The 24,373-nt window shown below is 46.3% G+C and overlaps 1 protein-coding gene across 3 annotated transcripts in view; it reads right to left on the reverse strand.

Moving 5' to 3' along the window:
* PTPRM (protein tyrosine phosphatase receptor type M) overlaps positions 1 to 24,373 on the reverse strand; it is a 604,888-nt gene that overhangs the window by 182,567 nt on the left and 397,948 nt on the right. For all 3 annotated transcript variants that reach the window (XM_032467107.1, XM_032467106.1, XM_032467108.1), the window contains one exon: positions 4,289 to 4,421. In XM_032467107.1, the coding sequence (XP_032322998.1) occupies positions 4,289 to 4,421 (133 nt within the window). The remainder of the gene's footprint in view (positions 1 to 4,288; positions 4,422 to 24,373) is intronic.

Raw genomic sequence — 24,373 nt, forward strand, 5'->3', positions numbered from 1 at the left:
TATACTTCTCTAAATATTTCCGTTTAGCCACCATTTCCATAATTTCTATTTACTGCAATGACCGAGATAGAAATATTACTGTAATTGATACAAATGTTCTCAAATTTCTAAAATATGTCTAGCAGTTTTAGAAACAATAGTAAATATAATTAATCAGGGTAAAAAAAAAAGTCGATGGTGCTTGTATACCAAGTTCTGGCAAACATGTTATTGAGATAAATGATTCCTTATGAAAAATGTGGAGAATGCAGGTCTTTTCAGTTACACAAATTTATGGAAGTGTACAGGGATGAAACATGCTGAAAACTAAGTGTCTCTTATTTTATGTTAATTTTGAGAGCATGCTGTCATGGGGCTCTGTATGAAATTTCATTTCATAGATACTTATCTCGACACCCTTTCTTAACATTTGTTGCATGAAAACACTGCACCCTTCAAAGAACACGTACTTCTGGGAAGGGGAAGATAGTAAGAAATTGTTTTGCTTAAAGAATAAAATAAGAATAAATGTAAAGTCAAGGTTTTGTAAATGTTTTTAAGGAAGAGGTTTCACATTTCTGTTAGTCCAGGCAAGGCTCGAATGGATTAATATTCATAATCAGGCAGCAACTAGTCCAGTCTGTGTTCTGTGTGTAAAACGTTAGAGCCAAACAAAACTGACGGTCACGTCAGGCTTTAGCCTTCGTGGCCTGGATGTGGGAGGATTCCACGTTAGCAGGAGCTGAGCAGACTTCACATGTTCTGTTCGAGGCCTCCCTTCAGGAACTAATTTTTAGGGAAGGCCTGGCCTTCAGAAGGCAACACCTCCTAATGAAATTTGCTGTTCCTTCTCCTAGACGCTCAGGCCCAGGGGGCCAGGCACGCTGACCCACACAGATGGTCACTGCTGGCTTTTCCCCGGCAGGACAGACTTTCAGTTGTATTTCCAGAAATATTGGTGCATTTGTTTCACCCACTTTCCCCAGGGCCCAGTCTGTCTTTACAATCAATAGCACACGTTCATGCTGGCGTCTCAGAGTCGTGTGGGCACAGGAGACACAGGCTAACGAGCCCACGTGGGAGTGGATCCCCAAGTCTGACTTGCAGAGGTTCGAACCTGCAGACGTGACTAATTCTCTCCTGAAGTCCAGTTCTCTCCGGCCCACTCTCTCCTCCCCTCATTTCATTTCCGTCGCTCCCTTGTTAGCTGAGCGCCTCCTGCTGGCAGTGGGAGACGTGGGGTTGAAAGATGAACCCCTCACCAACCCCTCCCCTAGACTGGAATCCACTGAACCAAGAGAGCCTTTGGAGGAGCTACTGGGCGTGTTTCCAGCATGTGATAGAGGAAGGAGCCCCCACTGCGCTCCTAGGACAGCAATCGCGTAGTAGGGTCGCCACTGAAATCCTAGGACAGCAACCGCATAGTAGGGTCGCCACCGGCTGCTACAAAATAGAAGACCCGAGAGTCTGGGGTTGGGCGGAACTTCAGAGATCACCTAGTTCAATTTGCTCAATTTAAAGAGCAAATTTAAACTAAGGCCCTGAGAAGTTCAGAATCACAAAGTTTGCTAAAACGCAGATGTAGGAATTCCAAGCCTAAACTCAGCCCTGTTCTAACCAGTGCGGCTTGTGCCAGTAACTCTCCACAACTTATCTGTGATTACAATCACGTTTTCACTGTTCTGTTTAAAAACACATTGCAAATCGTAGACTTAAGTTTGGGTGGAAAACCCTCAACAACGAGTTTACAGAATTTCTGTGAAAGATGACAGTGTGTACCACATGACTGTTCACATCAAAATCTCACAAGCTTTGTATTTGTGGGCATGGAATACTGGAAGATTTGCCTTACAAGAGAGTGGATTCTGTATTTCAGAAAAAGCACATACAAAGGTGGCACATGCTGTGAGAACAACCCTTTTCAGGTTATTATCTAGAGAATAATCATGTAAATTTGATATGAGTTATTGGTAGTTAGTCTAAAGTTGTATCAAGGCCGTATGTTACCACAGGCAATTTCTTCAAATGCATTATTTATAATGTAACCTCCATGACTGCCTGAGAGTCCAAGGTAGAGTCATGAACTAATCCAGCAGAAACAGACCCTAGAAGATGAACCAGCATTTAGCTGAGGTCACAAGGACAGCTCGATTAGTAGTTTCAGGCTGTTCTTCAGAGAGCGTGCCAGATGACACCAAACTCCAACATGTTCCCGCCACTTCACATCAACTCCCCGAAATGTTCAGGTTGCATATCCAGGCGTGGAAGAGCCTACGGCTGCTTAGCAATTATACTGCATCATATTGAGAGAAACTACAATCCCCTGGCACCAAAGATAAGCTTTCCACTTAAACATCGAGGTGAGGAGAGTTGAGGAACATTTAGGGGGAAATGTATGGGAGGCGACAGAGAAATAGAAGAGGAAGAAAAAAGGACAGAGACGTGGAGGAAGACAGGGACAAAGACACTGCCAGCCGGACACGCAGAGAAGAAGGGTGAAGGAAAGGAAACTACAGAGCAGTGAAATGAAAAGGAAAAAAGAATGAAAAACGGGCAGACGCCCAGGGGTAAAACACAGACATCCTGCGGATGAAATGGAAGGCATGGTGACTACAGCTAATAACACTGCGCTGTGTATTTGAAAGGTGCTCAGATCTTAAAAGTTCTCATTGCCAGAAGAAAGATTTTTTAAAAAATGTGGAGAGAAACTAAACTATGTGTGAGCAAAGAGAAAGGAAGAGGGGTGGATGGCCAGTGGGGAGGGAGGGTGGAACGACGGAGGCCGCCCGTGACCCACGCGGCTGGGACACCGCGGTCTGACCCGAGGCGCAACTGCAGCAGTGAGCGTCAAGTGGAGGAAGAGGCGAGGAGAGACGCGTGCGGACGTCCGTCTGCTTGGATATTAACTCACCCCTTCAATACTGCTGTGACCCAAGGCTCTACCTTCGCCATCCATCCCTTCCTCTGATGCTACCGTAGCCTTGAGTGACCTTGTCCAAGCCCCTGGCTTCAGCGGACACAGGTGGATGACTTTGATGGTGGAAAGCGTTATTCCTGGTCCACACCAGCCTATCCGACCGCCCAGCAGACACGCGCATCTGACGTTGCGGGAGGAGTGGCCTCGAGGAGTGCAAAGCCGGACTCCCTGCCTTCGCTCCCCGTGCGTGTTCCACCTCCCACACACCCCACATTCTGAGGACCGGCGATACCTCCACTCACTGCCCCAGGAGCACCCAGGGCCTTTCTAAACTGTTTCCTCACCCTCAGATTCCGTCTCCAAAGGGCTACAAAAAACAAAGCATACCTCCCAATGTTTCTCGAGCTGCCTAACCTTCACTCAGCAGGTCTTCCCAGCTGGAGTCTTCTTCTCTCCTCGCTGCACTCAGCCCTAACACCAGAGTGATTCTTCTAAGATAAAAAGTACATCGCCTGACCACCCGCTTAAAGGCCATCAGTGGATTCTGTGAGCAGGCCGGCTCCTTAGATGACCAGACAAGACTTTCAAGACCTGGCTTTGCCAACACCTCCTGCCACCTGTGACCTCACTCACGCTCCATGACAGCTTTTAAACTACAGAAAAAAGAGGAACATTTATCTTCTCGCTTCTTGCCGTCTACACTTTTATACTGACCATTCTTACAGAACTTGAACACTATTATTAAGCAAGTGTCCATTCATTTCCACGAGACAAAAGACACTGCATATTTCTCAAGTACTGGAGGTGAGGACTGCTTATTATGGTCGTATTATCTGTTTTTCTCCGCTCTCGACCACGCTTGGCTGGACAGGGCAACCGTACAACATCCAAAATGCCTGTCCTTCTTGTCCGGGTGCCCTGGGCCTCTGTCAGGCTGTCTTTTGAGTGGCCCTTCCTGCCGGGATGTTGGGCTGATTAACCTGAGCACGGAGCCCTCACAAAGCATCGGCCAAATGAATTCTGTCCCCATCACCACCTCCACTATCAGGACAAGGGAAGGTCTTCTTTCGTGTGTCCTCAGGACCCAGTGTGTTGGTAGTGAGCACCAAGTGTCTCCTGGGAAGCAAATGATTCTACCCCTTTACGTATCGACCTGCGGGAAGACTCACGCCTGTAGGCTGAGCTGACCGGATAAGCCCTGCATGTTCATGCGCAAGCCCAGCCGTGTACTGTGAACTTTCTCCTGGGTAGCATCCGATGCAGAATGCGAACACTGTCACAGGTGTGACTTGGTCAGCAAGGCCGAACAAACGACGGGGTAACTCCACACACGAGGAGCCCCCTGGCGGCAGGGGGACAGAAGCACATGTGTGACAACGGTCAGGGTCTCACCTTTTCTTCATCACCAGCACGACCCCCAGAAATATGATCACGAACAGCAAGATGCCAGCGATGACTCCGGCGATCTTCACCGTGTGGTCCGTCTGTTTCTCGGGCTCTGGGACCGGTTTGGGAGTGGCGGCTCCTGAAGGGGAGAGGAAACGGGAAAGCGCAGACGGTGGGTAAGAGAGAATAAACATGCTACCTTTTCAAAGTCGCCGCACTGAACAGAGTAATGAGACTTATCAGAGCCAGCAGACAGACGGGCTTTGATTTCTTTCCAACAGCTTTCCTAGGCGCCGAAAGGGGTGTAATTGGTCGCATTGTTCTCTCGTATTTCACTCAACCGCAGCGCAAGTCAGAGAGCCCACCCACGCCTGACCCTTTTATAAGAGACTCTTCAAACACCGTTTTTTAAATACTTTTATTATCTCTATTGGCTCCCTGCTCTTTCTGCCTTTTAAAAACTTGCTAACACCACACTAGCTCGCCGAAGGCTTTATCCAAATTTGATTTGCTGGAACATTTTCCCCAATTATTTTTCAAAAATGAAGCGGTAATTCCAGAACATATTAGCCCCAACACCTGGAGGAGGGAGATAAGCTCATGCACCAGGCATTTCACCAGCAATTGTTTTTTAACACAATAGAGATTGTTCCCCACCCCGCCTTTGAAAACCTAAATCTAGGTCACATCTGGTAGGCAAAAGACTCCTTCTAAGCAATTTATTCACAAAGTGGGAAGCGGCTGCTGGTCACACTGCTGGCGCCCACACTTCATATCTGTTTAAATGAGGTAACCAGTGGCTACTGTCTTAGCTCCCTGGCCTCCCCATTTCCCAGCACCGCCTGCCCCTGTTTACGGTATAATGTGATGGAATGTCAACTCTACTTCTGATGAAATATCCATTTCCTCTGCTAAATGAGTTCAGGATGAAAAATAGGAGGGATGCAATGTTCAGTTCGCTAAACAGGATCCATTTTTCTCAGGGCTTCTGCCTTTTTTAATCAGAACATGACAGTCCTCGGCATCTGAGCCAGCAGGTCCCCTCACCAGGGAGACAGGTAAGGAGGGATTTTAGGTTCACATTTCTCACGTTAGAATTTTCTTCTCTTTTTTGTTGGTGAAACATGCAGCTAACATTGACGATCGGTAACTGCCCTTTCTGCCCTCCACTAGGTTTCCCATTCATGCTTCATGTGATTCTGGAAAAACTTACACCATCGCTGCGCCCCATGCACACCAGACAGGTTTACCCTACGATGAGTCATCACAGAGAGATAGGGGTGTCAGCGACAGCTTCCCATCTGTTTCCACTCGGAAACTAAACACAAGGTTTCTTGTAAAAGCTGCTCATATGATGATTTTATAGGAGACTCTGCATCCTAACAGAACTGTGGCCGTCAGACGGATGGAGCTGGTAAGGACCAGGTTGCAACACAAGGCAGAAGACCGACGGCCACTATCACCTGAGCTTCCACCCTATGTGCACTTTCAGAGTGACAAGTCGTAATGATGGCTGTTGTGATGTGAAAGTCACACCTGACTAAATGCAAAGCCTTCTGGATACAGTGACCCTTTACCGGCATTTTTATTTCTGACTTCAAGAGGATGTCCTGCTATTCTGTTTGAATGATATCCTTCAAACATTTGTCCAGATAAATCTTGAAAATATAAACGTTTATTGTTTTCTTTTTAATTGTAATTGCATCTTTTTTTGCTTTAATTTTATTTTTTCTTTAAGTGTAATTGATTTACAGTGTTAGTTTTAGGTATACCACAAAGCAATTCAGTTGTTATACACATACATACAGATATATTTTCTTTTCAGATTCTTTCACATTATATCTCATTACAAGAAATTGAACATAGTTTCCTGTGCTGTATAGTAAGTCCCTGTTGTTTATGTATTTTATAAACAATAGTGCATACCTGTTAATTGTAATTATATCTTAAGTGTACCACTCCAATATGCCACCGGACTGTAACAGCCCAGTGGTAGATTTAAAGGATATTGTTACTTTAAATAAAATGCTAAGAAAAATTTAGAGATAAAATGTGTATGTTTTAAACGATGAATAAGAGGTAAAAATAACATATTTCAAATTCACGAAACTGAAAAAAAGGCCAATGGTTTCCAATTTTGATTTTTTTAAATCCAATTTAAAAAACTTAAAAAATAAAACCAAATTGGTTTTATTCTTCCAAATGTTAGCACATTGGGAACCATTCCGTTTATCTCACTGGGTGTAGACTGCAAGTTTGCCAAATATATATGTATTTTGTGTGTGGGGGTGGGGGGAGGTAATATTATTGTATTTATTTATTTTTAGAGGAGGTACTAGGAATTGAACACAGGATCTTGTGCCTGCTAAGCACACGCTCTACCAAGGAGCTCTACCCTTCCCTACCTTCGCCAAACATATTTTCTAAATAAATGATTCTCTAAGTATTTTTTGTAACAAAATTACGCCAGTAAATACAACACTTGGGAAGGAAATTATTTAGAAAAACTTGATTTAGCTTGGTTTAAATATAAAAAAGTCACATGGATGCAACACATACATCGCAAACACTGAGAGAAGAGCCTGTCCTGTGAACAGCCACACGTGTGCTTCTGCTCGCTGAACGGCAGGAGGCTGCAGCCTGGGCCGGGGGAGGGCCGCCCCTGCAGCCCTTCGCCCCCAGAGGGGCGCTGTGCAGCCCGCGTGCGCTCAGGAGTCTCACCCTGCAGCACTTACTTTTAACACATTTCACATTGTCAAGGAAACGAGGTGTCCTCTCACTGCGGGACACAAGTGCAATGTGATGAGGGCAGCAATCACGCAAAGTTGGAGAGCAACTCCAAAAAGGCACGTCTGTGAGCCACCCTCCCTGTGCAGATCGCTGCGGCATGCCTGGGTGACGCGGCTGGTGCTGGTGTCTGGGTTTAGGACGCCACTGGGGAGGCAGGGACACAATCACAAGCTGGGATGAAGTCAGTCAGGCCTTGGGGATGATCTCACGGAGGCGCACCATTAGTCACAGGCTCACTCTGGGTGCACACTTTCCTGCCCCTCCCCGGGTGCTCGCCCCAAGTCCTGCCCGTGAAGGACTCCCTTCCGTCCTCCTGCCACAGAACCTCTTCTCTCCACTTCTGTTTCTTTGGAAATATGTGGCTGTGAGCTGTCAGTTGGCCTCGGCCTCAGACAGAGGATGCTTTGTGACAGAATGTGGTTGCAACCAATAGCTAGCTTTTTTTCCCTTCCTTACCACATCTATGAACTTAACGTTATAATTTACAAACTGCTTGGCCAAAGAGTTGTTTTTATAATATTTCCCTCTTTGTCTTGTTATTTTCTTGCCAGGCTTCTAATGTTACAAATTTTTATTCTTTTTTCTCTTTTGGTATAAATTTCAGTTCTTCATGGAAAAGCATTTTTTTTCTCTTCTACTGCGCATTTTGCTTAGAGTTGACCACATATTTAGCTCCGTTTAAAGAGGATAAATTCAAATGTATGCATTTAACAGGGGGCATCATCTAGACTTGAAGACATTCATTACAGTGATGAATAAGCTAAATACTTCAGGGGATGGAGGACGAGAGGCTGCTGGAATACAGAGCAGAATCTGCAGATATCCTGCTGCTGATGCTCAGTGACAGCTCCGGGTGTTCTGTATTGTTTTAATGACCAAGAAAAACAACTTGTTTTAAAGGGTGGTATTCCAGTGAACCTGCATTATTTAAGGTTCCAGATATACCATCTAATGTGAAAAATCCCACAAGAAAGAGAAGGATGACCCTATGTAGTGTTTGGTTGGTTTTCAACAGTCCATCTTGGCCCCATGTTGGATGTAAAACAAAATAACCTACTAGCCAGGCTGTGCACTGGGTGGACTCAGTCACTGGCTCGAGGGCCTGGCCCAGCTCTGCCCACTGAGCTGGCTGGACAGACTCCCCAAAGACACAAGGATGCCAGCCCAGGGGGACGTGGAGACCGTCAGCCCTGCCTGGAGCGGCTGAGCCCACAGCACCAGGGTAGTGTCTCCTGAGAAACACGGGAAGCAGGTTTAGAGGGAAGGGCAGGGGCGTGGCTGCCCAGGACCTCTGCATGATGGACAGGCCAGGCTGTCCCTTCATGGGGGGGAAATCGGGAGCATTCATCAAGTATTTATCGAGCATCCAGCTACGTGTGCAGTTCCAGGAACGCAGCAGTGAGCATCTGGGTCACACAAAAGCCTCTGTCCTCGTGGAAGTTAGATTCCTGTGGGAGACAGACTCAGAGCAGAGGGTTCCGTGTGCAGGATGTCAGTCAGAGTTCATGTTGCAGAGAAAGACATAGATGGGGATGGGGGGTGGCAGGGCAGCTGCCGCTGAGATCTGAGATCGGGGATCGGAGGAGAATGATTGAGACATAGCCCATGAGCAGAGACCAGAAAAAGGAAGAGGAGCGAGATACACTGACACCCAGGAAGAGCAGTGGGAAGAAACGGTTTGAAGGTACAAGCTCCTGGAAGGACTCTGCTTTTTCCCTGCATGAGCCAGGAGCTCCGGGGGGATTCAGAGTGGAGGAGCGATGTGACCTGGCTCAGGTTTCACCAGGATCATGCTGGCAGCAGTGTTTAGAACAGGTACATCAGTTATGAGGCCTTTGCAGGATACTGGGCTGTCGGCAGTCAGACGGCAGCAGTGGAGGTGGTGAGATGTGGTGAAGCTCAACTACACCTTGACAGTGGAGCCATCAGGTTGGCCCATAAGCTGGGTGCACAGGTGCTGATACAACACCTGGGCTTCTGCACGAGTGACTGGAAAATGGGGTTACCATGTCTGGGAATGGAGAGGACTCCGAGGGGCATGTTTGAGGGGCATGTTTGAGGGGCAGGTGGGGAAACAGGGAGTCTGGTTTGGGATACGCTAGTTCTGAGATATTACACAGACACCAAGTAGGCTGTCAAACATAAAGGGGAGAGGTCTGGTCTCGGGGCATCTATTTGGGGGTCATCAGCAAAAAGAAGGCATTTAAAGCCACAAGACAGCCTGAGGGCCCTTGGGAGAAGGTGCATCACCAGGAGGGACCAGAAATGGAGCTGAAAAGGAGCAGCTGACTGAGGGAGTCTGAGGGAGGAGGGACACCAGCGAGGAAGGGGACATCGTGTGAACACAAACAGAGGAGCACCACCTCCACGGAGGAGCCAGAGAGGTGCGCAGGGCTCAAGGGAAGATTTTTTTTTTAAGGCATGAGAAATGACGGCATTTGTAATGCTGAAGTGTATGACTCTATAGAGAGGGCAACGTTGACACAGGAGGGAAAGGAGATGACTGCTGGAGCAGTGACCTTGAGAAAGAGGAAGGGATGGGTCTGGAGAGGGTCGGACAGAGAGGTGAGGGGGTCAAGGTCTAGGGGAAGGAGGAAGAGCTGGACAAGGGGCTTCTGGAGAAAAAGGGCCTCGTGGGACGAACCCTGATGCTCTCAAGGCAGGTGGTGATGGAGAGGTGTGAGGGCTGGGTGGAGGGGCTGCGAGTTTCTCCAGGAGCACAGGGCGGGCCATCCCCTCCCTCCCCACACTAGATGAAGGAGAGAAGAGGAGGAGCCCCGGTGGAGGGCGACACTACCCAGAGTTCCATCCCAAGGGGTCCGGGATCCCATCAGTGGTGGAAGCACCCCTGCAATGGATTCAGAGAAAGGACCCTTGCTCGAGAGACCCTATGTCCACTCCTATGTTCTCGGTTTTCAGTCTCCAAATAGACCACTCCTTGTGCGCTCCAGGCACTGTAACGAGGCTCTGCAGGGGAATTCAAGATGCGTAAGAAGACTGTCACCTATTGCTTCAAGGCACAACACAAGAAGCCACGTGAGGGGCCACGGGTGAGCTCCAGGACACAACTAGAGAGCACAGGCCGCAGGCTGCCAATGTCCAGTCCAAGGGGCTGACTGGAGCTGAAGGGACACGGGGGATGCACGGGAAGCAGCCCACCGGCCGCACACACGTCCCTCAGGCTCAGAGCGCCAGGCGCTGGGTGGAAGGACACGCGTGTTTGGGTCCCACGTTTGAACTGAACTCAAGCAACAAAACACTTCCTTCTCGCAACGTGCCACACCAAAGGCCAAAACCCCACTCCTGATACCTGAGGGGAAAGGACAGAAAAACTTGGGGCCAGCAACCGTGGGAAGCGCTCAGGAGAGAAGCAGCAGGTGGAAAACCTCACGAGAGAAAAGTCAAAGCAGAAAATCATACGGAGACTGCAGAAACGAGTAAGGATGTTGTTCCTCCGAGTGTGTTTCAAGAGTGCTGGTCCCAAAAGAGATTCTAAAATGTCCACTGAGGCTGTGCAGCCACCTGGGACCAGCCTTTGCAAGACTCTGTGAACTAGAGAATCTATTTAAATTAATCTTCAGAGTTTCGTTTTCACCTTTTGCAGGGGTCTTTTCTTGTCCTTAAAAATAGCAATACCCGGGTTTTACAGATTATTGTCTGACGGTTCATTCACATCTTGCTGCTCAGAGGCTGAGCATTCCTCACAGTCTGCATTTGCTTTTTCCAGCCACGCCTTAACATTCTGTACAACCGTGAAACATCTCCAAGATTTTTCATTTAAATTTCACGTCATTGTTTTTCTTTCTGGAAATGCAAAGTCAATCAGGACCCCTGGAATAAGCTACACTCACACTTTCTGTATTATTGGTAACCTGATTATGCTTTTGAATTTATAACGCTTCCTTTGTACCTAATTTCCACCCTAGGGCATGCGGAGCATGTAAGCCGCACAAGTAATAATCAGAAACATAATTTTTCACATAAAACTGAGAGGCTGGTTTGTTTGATATATACCGTCTCTAAAAAATTAATCTACTTTTTTACTTTTGTTCTAATTTCATGACGGTTACTGCTCTCACTTATTGATGGAGCCAACACCCCAGGGGTAAGACAATCTATCAGACGCTCATCACTTACACCCTGGGCACTAAAAGTTTCCAGAGAATTATTAGTGCTGTTACTGATCTGATGAAATGGCTTTATTTTTTCCGTTTGCATTTCTCAAATCACAGTCAAGTAATAAAATGAGTGAACAGCTTGTCAATAAGAAGTTATCAAGTGTGTTCACTTTTCATACAAAGTGAATAATCAATAAAAGGAATGTGAGTGGGAGATTTCGAGGGTGTATCAGTGAAGAGCAGACACGTCCAACAGTCAGTTTGAAACCTAACTTTGAAGGTATTAAAACAAACATCAACTGTCTCTGATTTTTCTCCCCAGACTTACGTTCAGCTCTTAAATGTCATTTTTGTGGGAGGAAGGACCACAGCATTCTGCATGAAGCTGACACTGTTTGCAAAAGATCCTTGTAGCTTTTCCTGCTGCTTGAAAATGGTCATTCACTATTTCATCAAAAAGTAAATGTACCTAATAAATTCTCTGTGCTTTCTAGACGAATCCCTATTTCGCAGGTTCACAAAGAAGCACAGAGTCTAGCAAGGGATGCAGGCAGTGGGATGTCCTTTCACAGGCCAGTGAGCCTCAGGCATCAGAGGTGACCCTTAGAAAACAGGTGGAGATTCCTGGGGTCTTAGGGGAGAGTCAGGTCATGTCATCCCCTGACTTTAATTTATTAAACATACAATTTTCCCTCAGTGAAGTCATTTAATAAGTAAGGCTTACATTAACCTTGCCATTCTGTTCAATATATTCTAGAATAGGGCTTCTCTAATTATAGAGAGTTCAAGGGTCATATGAGAGCTTCTGGCACATGCAGGTGGCTGGGTGCCCCAGGGACTCTGGATCGGAAGTCTGAGGTGGGACCCAGGAAACTGTGTGTCCCTCCTTTGGTGGTAAACCTTCCCTGCCCCCAACAGTAGGAAAAGCCCAGCTGGAGAACCACTGGTCCTAAACATCCATGAGGGAGGTTTTCAGAGACTATGGCAAACTGGGAAAAGTATTTAATTGGGTTGTCGTTTTTAGAACCTCCTGATATACTCACATCTTTAGCAGTTGGCCAGTGTCCTTCTTGGCACTATTTTAAAAGATCCTTTGACACAGTGACGAGGCAAACCTGGTGGAGTCAAACCCTGGTTTTATGATTATCCAGAGTTAGTCAAAACTGGAAAGTATTCTTAATTGTAGATTAAAAGTTGGCTGATCAATTGCCCAGATGCCACTAAATTAGACAGAAAGGAAGGGGCTGATCTTTCTGAAGACCTACTTCATGTTCCAGGTATCTTATGTAACTTTATTTAATGTTGCACCGTGAGGTATAACTAACATCATTTCACAAATGAGGAAACCAGGTAACTGAAGCGGTCGGGGTAAGGAGCTTGTCTTAAGTCGGTGAGAAGGGAAGTGGAGAGGGGGCTACACCCTGGATCCAAGTGTGACCCTGAAGCCCACTCTTGTTTCATGGCATCACAACTTTCCCCAACAACCCAGAAAACTCGGGTGATCCTCACCCACATTCTGGAAGGCAAAGACTCGAGCTTAAATCACCTTGATCAGTTGGAGAGAGGAGAACCCAACAAAAGAATGAAAACAAACCCAAGCGCAGCTCAGTGCAAGAAGGAAACTAAAATCCTGAAAGAAAAACGTGCTCAACAGATGAAGACTCAGGACATCCCAGGCCCCAGTGCAGGAAAGAAAGACCCGCTCAACGTGGTTCCGAATTGTACGGGGGTGGTGACATGCACGTGGTCCTTCCAGAGTACAGTGTGCAGGTCAAAGGTGAAGGCACAAATGACTGATGGGGTAGAAAAGCGGGGCTAGCGACAGATGACAAAGGGCTTTTATCCAACCAAGGAAAGACCAGCAGGTGCCCTGAAGCTTTCCAAGAGTAAGAACTTTTTCTCATCCATTTTTGACTTGCAGGCATCACCCCACTATCTCTAACACACTGGTCATCTGAGAAGTCTTTCCTGAACGAATGTCTTAAAACACAGAGGAGACGTTTATAGGGAGAACCGTGACCCTGCGTGGTCTGCGTATGTGTGGGGATGTTCCTGAACACCTAGGCTTAAACAAAAGCAGGGACTGGTGTTCTTGCAGAGAAAAGCTGCGTCCTTTCCCTCTCTGTATGCTCAGGGCCTGGGATGTACCACCACAGGGTTAACAAAATTCAGAGCAAGTAAATGAATTTGGTGCTACATAAGTGACATTTTGACCCTCAGCACCTGAAAATGAAATAGACTACAAAGGCGGTTTATTCACTCCACTGTTGGGTTGAAGAACAGTCACCTGACATGAGGAAGGTCAGTTTCCCTCTGTGCCCAATCTCTAAAAATTCACAGAGTGCTACACTGCATCTTTTCTCCCACTGCCACTGACCTGGTTCATTTCTCTTCCGGACTTTCGTACTTGACTCCCAAGGAAACGCCCCCTCCAGTCTCTTGTACACACTGAAGCCATACTCATCTTCTTAAAGAAGAGCCCTGATCTGTTCTCTCTTTCATTTACAAAACAAACAAAAAACCCAAGAGCTTTCAAATGCTTATTTCAAAAAGGCAGTCGGGCCTCCCAGGAGCCGGCTCCAACCCTCTTTCCTAGCTTTATGCCTCTTTCTACTTCCCCACATCCACCTGTGTTCCAACCCCACGGAGATGCTCGGCTTCCCCCGACCTGACACTCCCCTCCTCAGGGCCTTTTGTCATGCCGCTTCTTCTCCAGGGACCCTCCCCCAACTCACACTTCGTAAGTTCACATCCTTCCCGCCCTCCAAGGCCACCTCGCCCAGCACTGTTCCAGGGGCTTTGTTAAAGTCTTCTTTCTCCTACTGGACTGCCATAGCTCTGCCTTTCACCCCTCTTCACTATTTTTGACCTTGAATTCAATTAATTTGGTAAATCCTTTATTGTACACCCTGACATATGGGGACAAAGCTGGTTGTACTTTTTGGCTCCTCACAGGACCCAACCCTGTATCTTCTCAAGTGTCCGCAGTTCATGCTGGATCAAAGATCTCTCACATTAAACCTCACCTATTCTTTTTCCATTTACATTAAAGTTCTCAGACCCAGGGTGATGGGCAGAAAAGGAAAGAAAAGGGAGGAAAAAGTAGAAGCGTGAAGGCAACCACGTGTGTCCTACTTTGTGGTCTTTCCTCCACCGATCCCCAGCACTTAGGGTGGGGTTATTGTGAAGAGTGGCTGCAGCTACCTTTTGATGACCTCATGACCATCAAGACAACGCGCTGAGAAAGAAGGGCCATCTGAGCTCTGGCTCCACGGAGCGTGCGGGGAGACTGCCGGGCACAGAAGGGTTTTCTCGTATGTGGGGGACAGATGAAAGACTTTACCAGTAAATTTACTGACCAAACTTTCATCACTGATAAAGTGAGATTACTAGAAAGAAAGAGCATGGAAATAAATACTTGTGGCAAAATGTTGTATTTCCAGCATGAAGGCACTGAAATATATACATCCATCAATGACAAGGAAGTTAACTGGGAACGTATCAGAGAGACAGGAAATGAATCTCTGTCAAGAATAAAGTGTTATGAACTCAATACTTGTAATGAGTAAGTAGCTATGGACCATTTTTCATGTTCACATGTGGAATTTGTTTTAGAAGTCTCTAAACTGGCCAAAATTTCTGCTGGAGAGTAATTACAATGGTCCAGGGCTTTTGAGAAAGCAAAACAAGGAGGAACATCTAAGATAATGCTAGCATGATTAAAGTTATTATGAATAATTTTATTTAATAACATGCTTATACTCCTATTCCTACAACCCTATTTTAAAAGCATTTTCTAATTTCCTTGTTACTCATAGAAGAAAGAAGGTGGAAATCTGAAAATTCCCTTTAGTAAGCCTCTAAACTGGCTAAAAAAACCATGTAACTCACTCTGATGTGTGTGATGTGTGTGTGTGTGCATATTTGTACATAAATATACACCAATATCTAAAGAAGTTATTCAGAGACATACAAGAAGAACCCACCGAAGTGGTAACAGCACACAACGCTTCTTATTACATTCACTGTGAAGTTAGATATGACCTTGAGTCAAAGAGCAAAATTAAAGCACCGCAAGGACAGCGCCCAGGCAAGATCCCAGACAAACACTGGCAGGCCAGGGTGCGCTCTGACCAAGGCCTCTAACTTGAGTAAACTGTTACAATTAATAATAAGCCGTAATTAGTAACTGCACCATTAGCAATGCCAGTAAGTAAATTGCACATATTCAGCTGAACACCCATGACATTGCTAACGTGATGTATTGCTCGGATACCGACTGGGGTAAATGGGAAAACTCATCAGAGATACTGAGAGACGTACTGAGCTATTTATTAAACACCAAGGCAGGCACCAGGCTGATTTTCAAAGACTGTGTCTCAGAGACAGCTGCTGACTCTTCCAAATGAAAACAACATGTTGACGGAAACCTGCGATGCTCCTCACTCCCTTACATCCTGTGTTTCCCCAATTTCGCCCCCGGAGTCTGAAAAAGCTGTTCAGTGAGATCACCTCCAACCCTCCCTTAGCAGAGCTCTGTTAAAGGGCACCCTCTCGTGTTCTCTGGAGAACTGACGTCACTGAAGGACAAACACACGGGGGCGTCCACATTAAATGAAGGGCAGCGAGGAACGAAGGAACTCCAATGGCGGGACGGCAAAGGGAGCCTGGCGTTTAGTTCCGTGCGCTGGGCCACAGGCAGGCACAGAACAGGTTATACGCTGCTTTGGGCGACCACAGCTTCCAAGAAAGCAGTTGTCTGTGAAAACGCAGCAGCTTTTCTCATCAGTATCATCATCACCCTCGTTGCCAGTAGCGAGATAACGGCCTGGGTCGGGCCGATGCTGTTTACACCCCGAAGGCAGGTGGATGGGGAAACTTCGCCCGTGGGGGACTCATCACAGGTCGTGACATATAACACAACAAGCACGTTCCCCTCACTCTCTGGTGCTCCGGGAGACCGCTGCGGCCACGTGACATTCACGTAAATGCACCCTGAGTAGCATCAAGAAAGCCGTTCATTTTCCGGGAAGTTCAATTTTGAACCTCTCTGAAGGGCAGCAGCACGCAAAATCGGGAGGGGCAGTGGTCTGGATTCATTACCTTGTTCTCTGAAGAGCCCTAAGAGCCATACACAGCCGGAAAAGAAGGTACCAGCAACTGCCGATCCCTCTGCTTTGACCCTGAGCCGGCTTTGTGAGAGGTCTTTAGATCTGTGATTGTATTAATTCCCTCACTGCCCACTATGAGGTTAAGAAATAGTCTTTGCCCTGTTTCACAGATCTGCAAGCTGAGATTAGCATGTAAGAGATTTGCCCAAGCAGCCTGGACTTGACCTCACGACCTTTTATCTAAAGCACATGCTTTCTAAATGATGTTTGCTGGGACTCAGAGCTCCCCTGTGGACTCCCTATTAAATCCAGCGCAGAGTCCCAGGCCCAGAGTCCTGTCTGACGTGGCTGAGAACGGCCCTACGAGGCGGGCCATGTGGCTTTGAAGGTGACCTGGAGTCTAAGCCCAAGGGTCCTCACTGTTCTCCCTGAGCTGGTCAAAGAGAGGCCGCAACTTTCACCGTTTTCCATCCTTGGTCCCCGTAAAGGCAGACAAGAGAGGACACGCATGAGCTGGAACCTGAGGCTTAGCCTGAGTGCTCTACCACTGGCTTCAGATTTCTTTAAAGTCTGCTGCTTGATCTTTTTGAATAAAGCATGCAAATGTTGCCATTTGCTCCATGATATATTGATTTTCAATACAAATAATGGTTTTAATAATTTAGCATCAAAAAAAGTGATACTCCCTCTTGAAGCCCTGGCTTCCAGTCTGATAAGCATCATGAGATGGGAAAGAGATTAGACAAGGGCTGTAGTCCCACAGAGGAGAGCGACCCCACCCCTCCCCTTTAGGGCAGAGTTTCCAGATAGAGAGGGAGACGTATTTGATAAGAATCTATGGGCCTTAAGCTGGAAACGCCAGGGCTTGAGAACAAATCAGACATTAAAAGCCTAACCCAAGATCCCCTCACAGACGTAGAAAACAGACTTATGGTTACCAGCAGGGGGAGAGGGGTGGGAAGGGATAAACTGGGAGTTCGAGATTTGCCAATACTAACCACTATATATAAAACAGATAAACAACAAGGTCCTACTGTAAAGCACAAGGAACTATGCTCAATATCTTGTAGTAAACTATAATGAAAAGGAATGTGAAAAGGGATGTATGTATGTACGTGCGTGACTGGACTATTACGTTGTACACTGGAAACTGACACGACATTGTAAACTGACTATACACCAATAAAAAAAAATTTAAAAATTTCAAAACAAAAAAAAACCCCAATGACAATTGTAGAAGTAGTGCCTATGTGCATGTGTTTACTTGTGTGTGTGTGGTGGGGGGAGCATTTTAACACGCTAGAACTTTATGTCTTTTTTCTACTGAAGTATATAAACAGTTTACACTGTTGTGACATTTTCTGTAGAATTTTCGTTGATCTTTCTAAAGGCTTTGAGTCTCCCTGTCACCTTCCAGTGACACTAATGAACAAGTCTGGACACTTACATTGTCAAAAAGGCAAGTAAGCTGAGGCACTTGTGTTGACAAGCTATGCTTTCTCACCTCTGTCTGGGTCCTGGGCCACGATTCTTGATTCTTTTACAAGGACAGTCAAATATTTAAAGTAAGAATCCTTTCTCTGAGAAAGAGTTGCATATTCTAGACCTATCCTGTAAGTTGTCTTCTCAACACCCTGCTGTGTTAACATAACTATGAAAATTCTTCCATTCTGATTCAATATACTGGATGACACCCAAAAATACTTAAAAAAAAACCACGCCTACAAATACTAAGCATTTTACAGTATTCTAAAAATACTTATTTACAAAAGAGACTAGTTCAAAGTCAACCAAGAAGTTAACTGCACGGCAGTAAGACATGGCCCTCTGCCTACAAATTCTCGATGGAATTCACTGGCTTCTTAGACACCAGGTGTTGGAATTAATCTTGACGGTTCATGTTCTAAAGTGTAGTAACAATCTTCTAAAGCAAGAGCAGGGATGAAAATCAAAGTAGAACAATGGGCACCCATCAACAGTAGCCAATGAGTAGCTACAATGTGTCTAGTTCTACACTAGCCATTGGGGTAAAAAGAAAGACCAGGACTTTTCCATGTCTACTAATATCAAATGTGAATTAATTTAATTTTACTACGAAATTGATACAGTATCTTCCTTCTAGAAAAGGCAAGGATAATTTAACTCATTAACATAAAATATTTCCTGCAAAATCTGTTTTTTTAAACTTTATGCATTATCTTTCCCCTAGCATTTCATATCTTTCGTCAAAATCTTGATTTATTTTAAGCTCAAAACTTCACTTTCAGCTTTCCTTTTAGACATGTACAATGCACTGAATTAATAACAAAATTAAAAGGTAGATTTCCTAAAATATAGAACTTCAAGTTATGCTTTTCAAGCCAGGAAGGCCTATGCCTTAAGCATAAAAGAAAGTTAAATACATTGTCTTGTCTTCCTTTATCGCACTGCTGATGGAAAGACGAAACACAGAAGAATATTGAAAAATTAAACTGCTCTTCTATATTGAAAATCTTTTTTCATAGAAATCCTAAAGTTTATGCAGTAAAAATGGAAAACAATACTCTCTCAGTACAGTATACATCTTTTAAAGTATGTTATTTCTGAAACCAAATGCTTGACATTTGACTCAGTATTTCCTTCCAAAAATGACAGGGAACAAGGAACAGCATCTCCCATGGCAGTCCTGTATCCTCTCACCATTTTCCTGTAACTCTACCATTTTATAGATGAAACTGCCATAGCAAAGTAACAAATACATCACATAAAAGAACAAAAAAGGGCAATAAGTCACCAGTGACACAACAGCCCATTAAAATGCATTCAGCTGGTGTTGCAGAAAGAATAAAAATTCCTCCTTACTTTACATTCTTCTAGCTGAAAAGGACATTTTAGAATCCTTAAGTAACCCTTATGGGAGGCTGAAATTCCAAATTCTCCTCACATTAACTTCTACACTGAGCTGCACGGCCAAAATGCACAGCACTGACACCCCTGCTCGCTGTTCACTAAGAAATACCCAAGACGAGCGTGTGAATTGCTCATTCTCCATATTGATATGGTGTTGCATTTGGGGAGAAAAACAGAACAAGCTGGAAAATGGTAGTTCTTATTCAGCCATTATTTCCAATAAATTGATTTATCAGTTTTAATGAAGAGGCTGGTATTTTTGTTTATAAGGAAGCTAGCCTAAAGGAGGCATTGTCTTTGCTTAATTTTCACCCAAAATTCTCTCCTAAGAGAGAATCAAATCCAATCAAAGCTCCTGAGACTGAAGATGACCCTGGTATCATACAGACAATGTGTTCTAGAACATACGGTAACTTACTTCATTACGCACTTATCATATTACAAAGAGTTCTATAAGATCCCGGCAAATCTGATGAGGTGGAATGTTTATTGAGCTGTTTATGGTGGTCTTAATAAAGTTGGTAAATCTAAGTAAGGAGCACATGATACATACAGTCCCTTGAATTCTCTTAACACAGAGCTAATTACACATCAGGCTCTCCAAGGAGAGAGAAGGTCTTCAAAGTGAACGATGAACAGGGCAACTTCCCTCCTGAAGTAGGGACAGGGGACGCCCGTGCAGCAGCGCAGCTTGGCCCCTGCAGCCGAGGACATCGGGGACTGCTGTGCTGTGACTTATTTCCATCAGAACTGAACTGTACGCCCTTCCCAAAGTGCCCGCTGCAAGGCTGGCCATCAGAGGCCCACGTGACACTTGGTTCTGCTACATCTCCCGGGGTCCCACTCCTGATGGCAGTCACAGTCAGAAGCTCCTCTGTGGTGGGGACGTTATTTTTTAAAAAGTGGTGCTGGGGGTGGGGTAGAGCTCAGGGACACAGCATGTGCTTAACATGCCCGAGGTCCTGGGTTCAATTCCCAGTACCTCCATTAAAACTTTTTTTTTTTTAATTTTAAAAAGTGGTGTGGAAATTAGTTCACACCTTTAAGAAAATTTTTTATTATCTTTTGCAAATGAATTCATTCCACTGGAAAACGATAGCTGATCTCTGAGAGCCTTTCAAGTGCCCAGCTTTGAGCAGCAGGTTGCGGACAGTATTGAGATATATCAAACACAGCTCCTGGGGTAGTAGGTAAAAATATTTCCACATGTATTTCATAGGGGACACAGTGCAGCATTTTGAGTCTAATGACTGAACTCTTAAAAGGGCAAAATACAACTGTCTGGAGCTAAAGGTGGTGAGGTTTTTACCTCAGTGACCATAGATTCAAACAACACTGCTGCATTTTATTATGCTTTATGTCCTTGGCCAGTTTTGATTCATACACATACCTGCGTAAACAGCGTTCAAAATAAATGAAGTGGATATCTTGGGCAAGAGGGTGAATGAAACCATTCCAACTGGAAGGTACTCAAGGTGTTCCTACGATGTGTTTGAACCTGTCCCTTAAATTTCTTATCACGTTCTCTTTCACGCTGATTGTAGATAATAACCCAGGGCAGGTACTTACACTGTGTTAATTTCCTACCACTTGGCTCTTCCATTCATATCCTCTCATTTTGATCCTTTTCTCTGGGCTGGCAGACAATCTTCCATTTCTTAGAGTTTTATTTCAGTCTATTGGCCTCGTTCATCTCTTGCCCAGTGTTTCTAGTGTGGCTGGAGTGTCGAGTGGGAACTTGAACCTGTCCGCCCCTCCTGAACACCCCTCAGTGCTTCCCACTGTTCCTGAACAAAGTCCTGGCTGAAACTGACAAGGTCACAGTCGGCCTCCTTCCGCCTGTGCAGCCAGACTGCTGCCCACACGTCCTTCTAGCCCTGGTGGCCTTTTCCTAGCTCTCCGTTCCTGGTAAAGCTACTTCCCACCATGAGGCCTTTGCACATGCTGTTCCTGTCACTGACTGAGCTATAGATCAGTGAACAGTCCTACCACCTTCACTGTCTCCAGGCACTGGAGCTACTCAGTATGGCTAAGATCCGTTTTCAGTCATGTCTTCATCATACAAATAGAGAACCTTGGGTCCACAGACGGACAGACACTGCTTCTCTGCATTTAGCCCTGACCCAGATTCTTGCTCATCAAGAGTCCCAAGGACCCACTGGCTGGGACTGATGGGTGGAGGCAGAGAAGTACGTGTAGTCTGGGTGTGGGAGTCAAACAGATAATATTGGTGGGTGGGCCACTTTCCAAAACAACTAAATTAAAATTAAATCTTTCTATGGTTCTTGCCAAGAGAAAAGGCTGATTAAAGCTGTGCTTTTGTAAACGGGCTGAAAAACCATGGATCTGTTTTATTAGCAATGGAAAGGTCAACTAAATTAAAAATATATACTGCAGAGAAGAGACATATTTTGCAATTAACATAAAATCAGTCAAAAGCAGACAAACTAAACCCATTTCACAAGAGTCTTGTCCTCATTCAAAATTTGTTCAAAATTTACCTGTACTAGTGAGGAAAGCTATATAGCACCTAGGAGCAAATGCAACAACTAAGACAACCCACTAAGCAGCCACACAGTAAATAATTCTGAACCCCCCACTGGGTAGAATAAGGCAGACAAAGCTGGCTCCCACCACATTCTAGGAGGGAGACACAGATTCCTCAGGGGACTCTGAAAAGACACAGAGTGATGGGCTAGGCGGTGACTGGGGACCGACAGGGCCACAGATCTCAGGGACCATGGTCTAGGGAGGTCTTCCTGAGGCATCAACACTTGTGCTGAAGCCTGACTGCTGAGGAGCTGCTGGTAACCAGAAGGCTGCGGGCAGGAGCAAGTGCAAAGGCACAGGGTGAGCTGGGCGTTTCGGAGAAACAGAGAGAAACCAGCACTGAGAGGGAGGGAGACGGGCTGACGACTCAGGGCGAGGTGGGGTCGGATGGGGCAGCCCCTCTGTGCCGTGATGCCGGGCTTGGAATTTAGTCTGAGTGTGGTGGGAAGCTATTTGAGGGCACTAAGGAGAGGAGGGATGGGACCAGACTTCAGTTTCACAAGTCTGTCTGTCTGCCATGTGGGAAATGAAGGAGAATAGGGAGCCATGGAAGCGAGTCGGGGATTAGGCAAGGTCTCATGCAGTGGTCTCAGCCAGGGTGGTGGCCATGGGAAGGTGAGGTGTCACTGAACTTGGGATATATTTTGGAGGGAGACCAGACAAAACTGGCTGATAATAAAAAAAAAAAAAAAATACACATTTGTGTGAACAGTCTCATGACAAGATCTGAATAAATGGAGAAACTCATTACATGTCCCACAGTCATGATGATGCATCAGTTTAACAGGAGTCCAACAGACTCTCAGTGGCATTCCGGGACACCTTCTCGGCACCTAGGACTTAGCAGAACACGGAGACCAAGATCCCCGCCCTCAGGGAGCTTCTGTTCTAGGAGGGAGAGAAAAGGAAACAAAGGGAAGGGGACAGACTGCACTGGCGGGGTTGGGGAGAGGGCCCGCAGCAGGCAGCCCTGTCCCAGGGGCGAGTGTTCAAGGCAGACCTCCTTGAGAAGGTGGAGTTGGAGCAAGGGCTGCAGGCTGAGCAGCTCAGCCAAGCAGGTATCTGGGCAGGAGTGTTCCCGAGGAAGGGGAAAGCTGGGGCAGGCGTTCCGAGGCAGGAGTGGGGCTTAAGTGTCTGAAGAACAGCAGGGAAATCAGGGTGATGGGCGTGGAGGGAGGTGGGGGAAGGGCTACACAGGGGAGAGGGGTTGTCCATTCAAAGGCTTCTAGGCTGTTGTAAGGGCTGGTGTGGTGATGTGGACGGGGAGGTGCTGAGGGGTTTCTGACGGGGAAAAAGGGGAGAGTTCTAGTTTTACCATCAAATATCATAAAAGCCAGTAGACTCAAAAGATGATAGGGGAGGGTAGAGCTCAGTGGTAGAGTGTGTGCTTAGCAGGCACAGGGGCCTGGGTTCCATCCCCCAGCACCTCCATTAAATAAATAATAAACAAACCTAATTACCTCCCTTCAAACACAAAATAAAAAAAAAAATTGAAAAACATTAAAAACTAAAAAAAGATGATGATAATATCATAGAAAGAGACTGAGAGGACCTTAAGGGAATCACAGTGAGAACTTGACACAGAACAACATGGCCTTTCTGTTCTGTGAGAAAAACAAGTGTGGGCTTAGCAATGAGAGCCGTCTAACTGGTGTGTGTCTGGAGAAAAGCTGGACCTTTCCCCTGAGGACACCAGACCCATCTCAGTGCTGTCTTCCAGATGGAATCAAAAGCCCAAGAGAAAATACCAGAAATTCAGCGTCGCGGCTGGACAACCTCAGCGCTGTGGAGACCTTCTGGGGCAGAACAACCCCCCGGAGGAGCTGGCATGGTGGGGCCAGCCTGGACCACCGACCACACAGGCAGAGACACTAGGGGGATGGGGGGGCGGGGGCAAGGAATAAACCACTGGCCTGAATCCGCCTGTCTTTGCCATTTCTCCAGAAACACTTGGAGGGATGGGAACCAGCGGCCAGAACGCAGGCCACGGGGTTTCCTCAGGGCTGAGGGTCAGCCCAGAGTGGGCGGGGGTTCTTAGTGAGACCCCAGCTGCAGGGCGGGTGGGAAACAAGGAGGGCCTGCAGGGGTGGGGAGTGGGGAGGGGACCCCAGAGGAAAGGGTGACGTCCAGGCAGATGCTCCGGCCCCAGGGCCCCAGGGCTCCAGGCACAAAGCCTATATCAAACGTGTGTCCCTGACTTTACTGACTCTCAGCCCTCAGTGAGTCTCAGGCCTGTGAGTCTCCTTTCCTCAACTGAGAGCTGTCAGGGTGTTTCTCAGGCGGCTGTTGGTGGTGAGCAGTTAGTGGAGGAAGGCGGTGGGGTCTCTGGCACGCAGTCTAGGTCACAGAAGGTTCTCGGTAAACACTGCAAACGCTGTTCTTCCTTGGCAGAGGCCTAGTTCAGTGACTTCCACGGATTCTATTTTACATTAAAAAAAAAAACCTCTCTGTTCGCTTGAAGAGCCACATCAAGGAGAAAAAGGAATTCCCTGGGATTCGGTTCACGGGAGCTTTGCCGATATGCTGACAGAGACTCTCTCTGTGACTCAACTTTGGCCTGGTGCTTCCGAGCCCCTTGGACACAAGCGGACATTTGTGCCCTGGGGACGGTGCCCAGAAGGAGCTAATCACAT

This window comes from Camelus ferus, chromosome 24, assembly GCF_009834535.1.
Source record: "Camelus ferus isolate YT-003-E chromosome 24, BCGSAC_Cfer_1.0, whole genome shotgun sequence".
NCBI classification, from domain to species: domain Eukaryota; kingdom Metazoa; phylum Chordata; class Mammalia; order Artiodactyla; family Camelidae; genus Camelus; species Camelus ferus.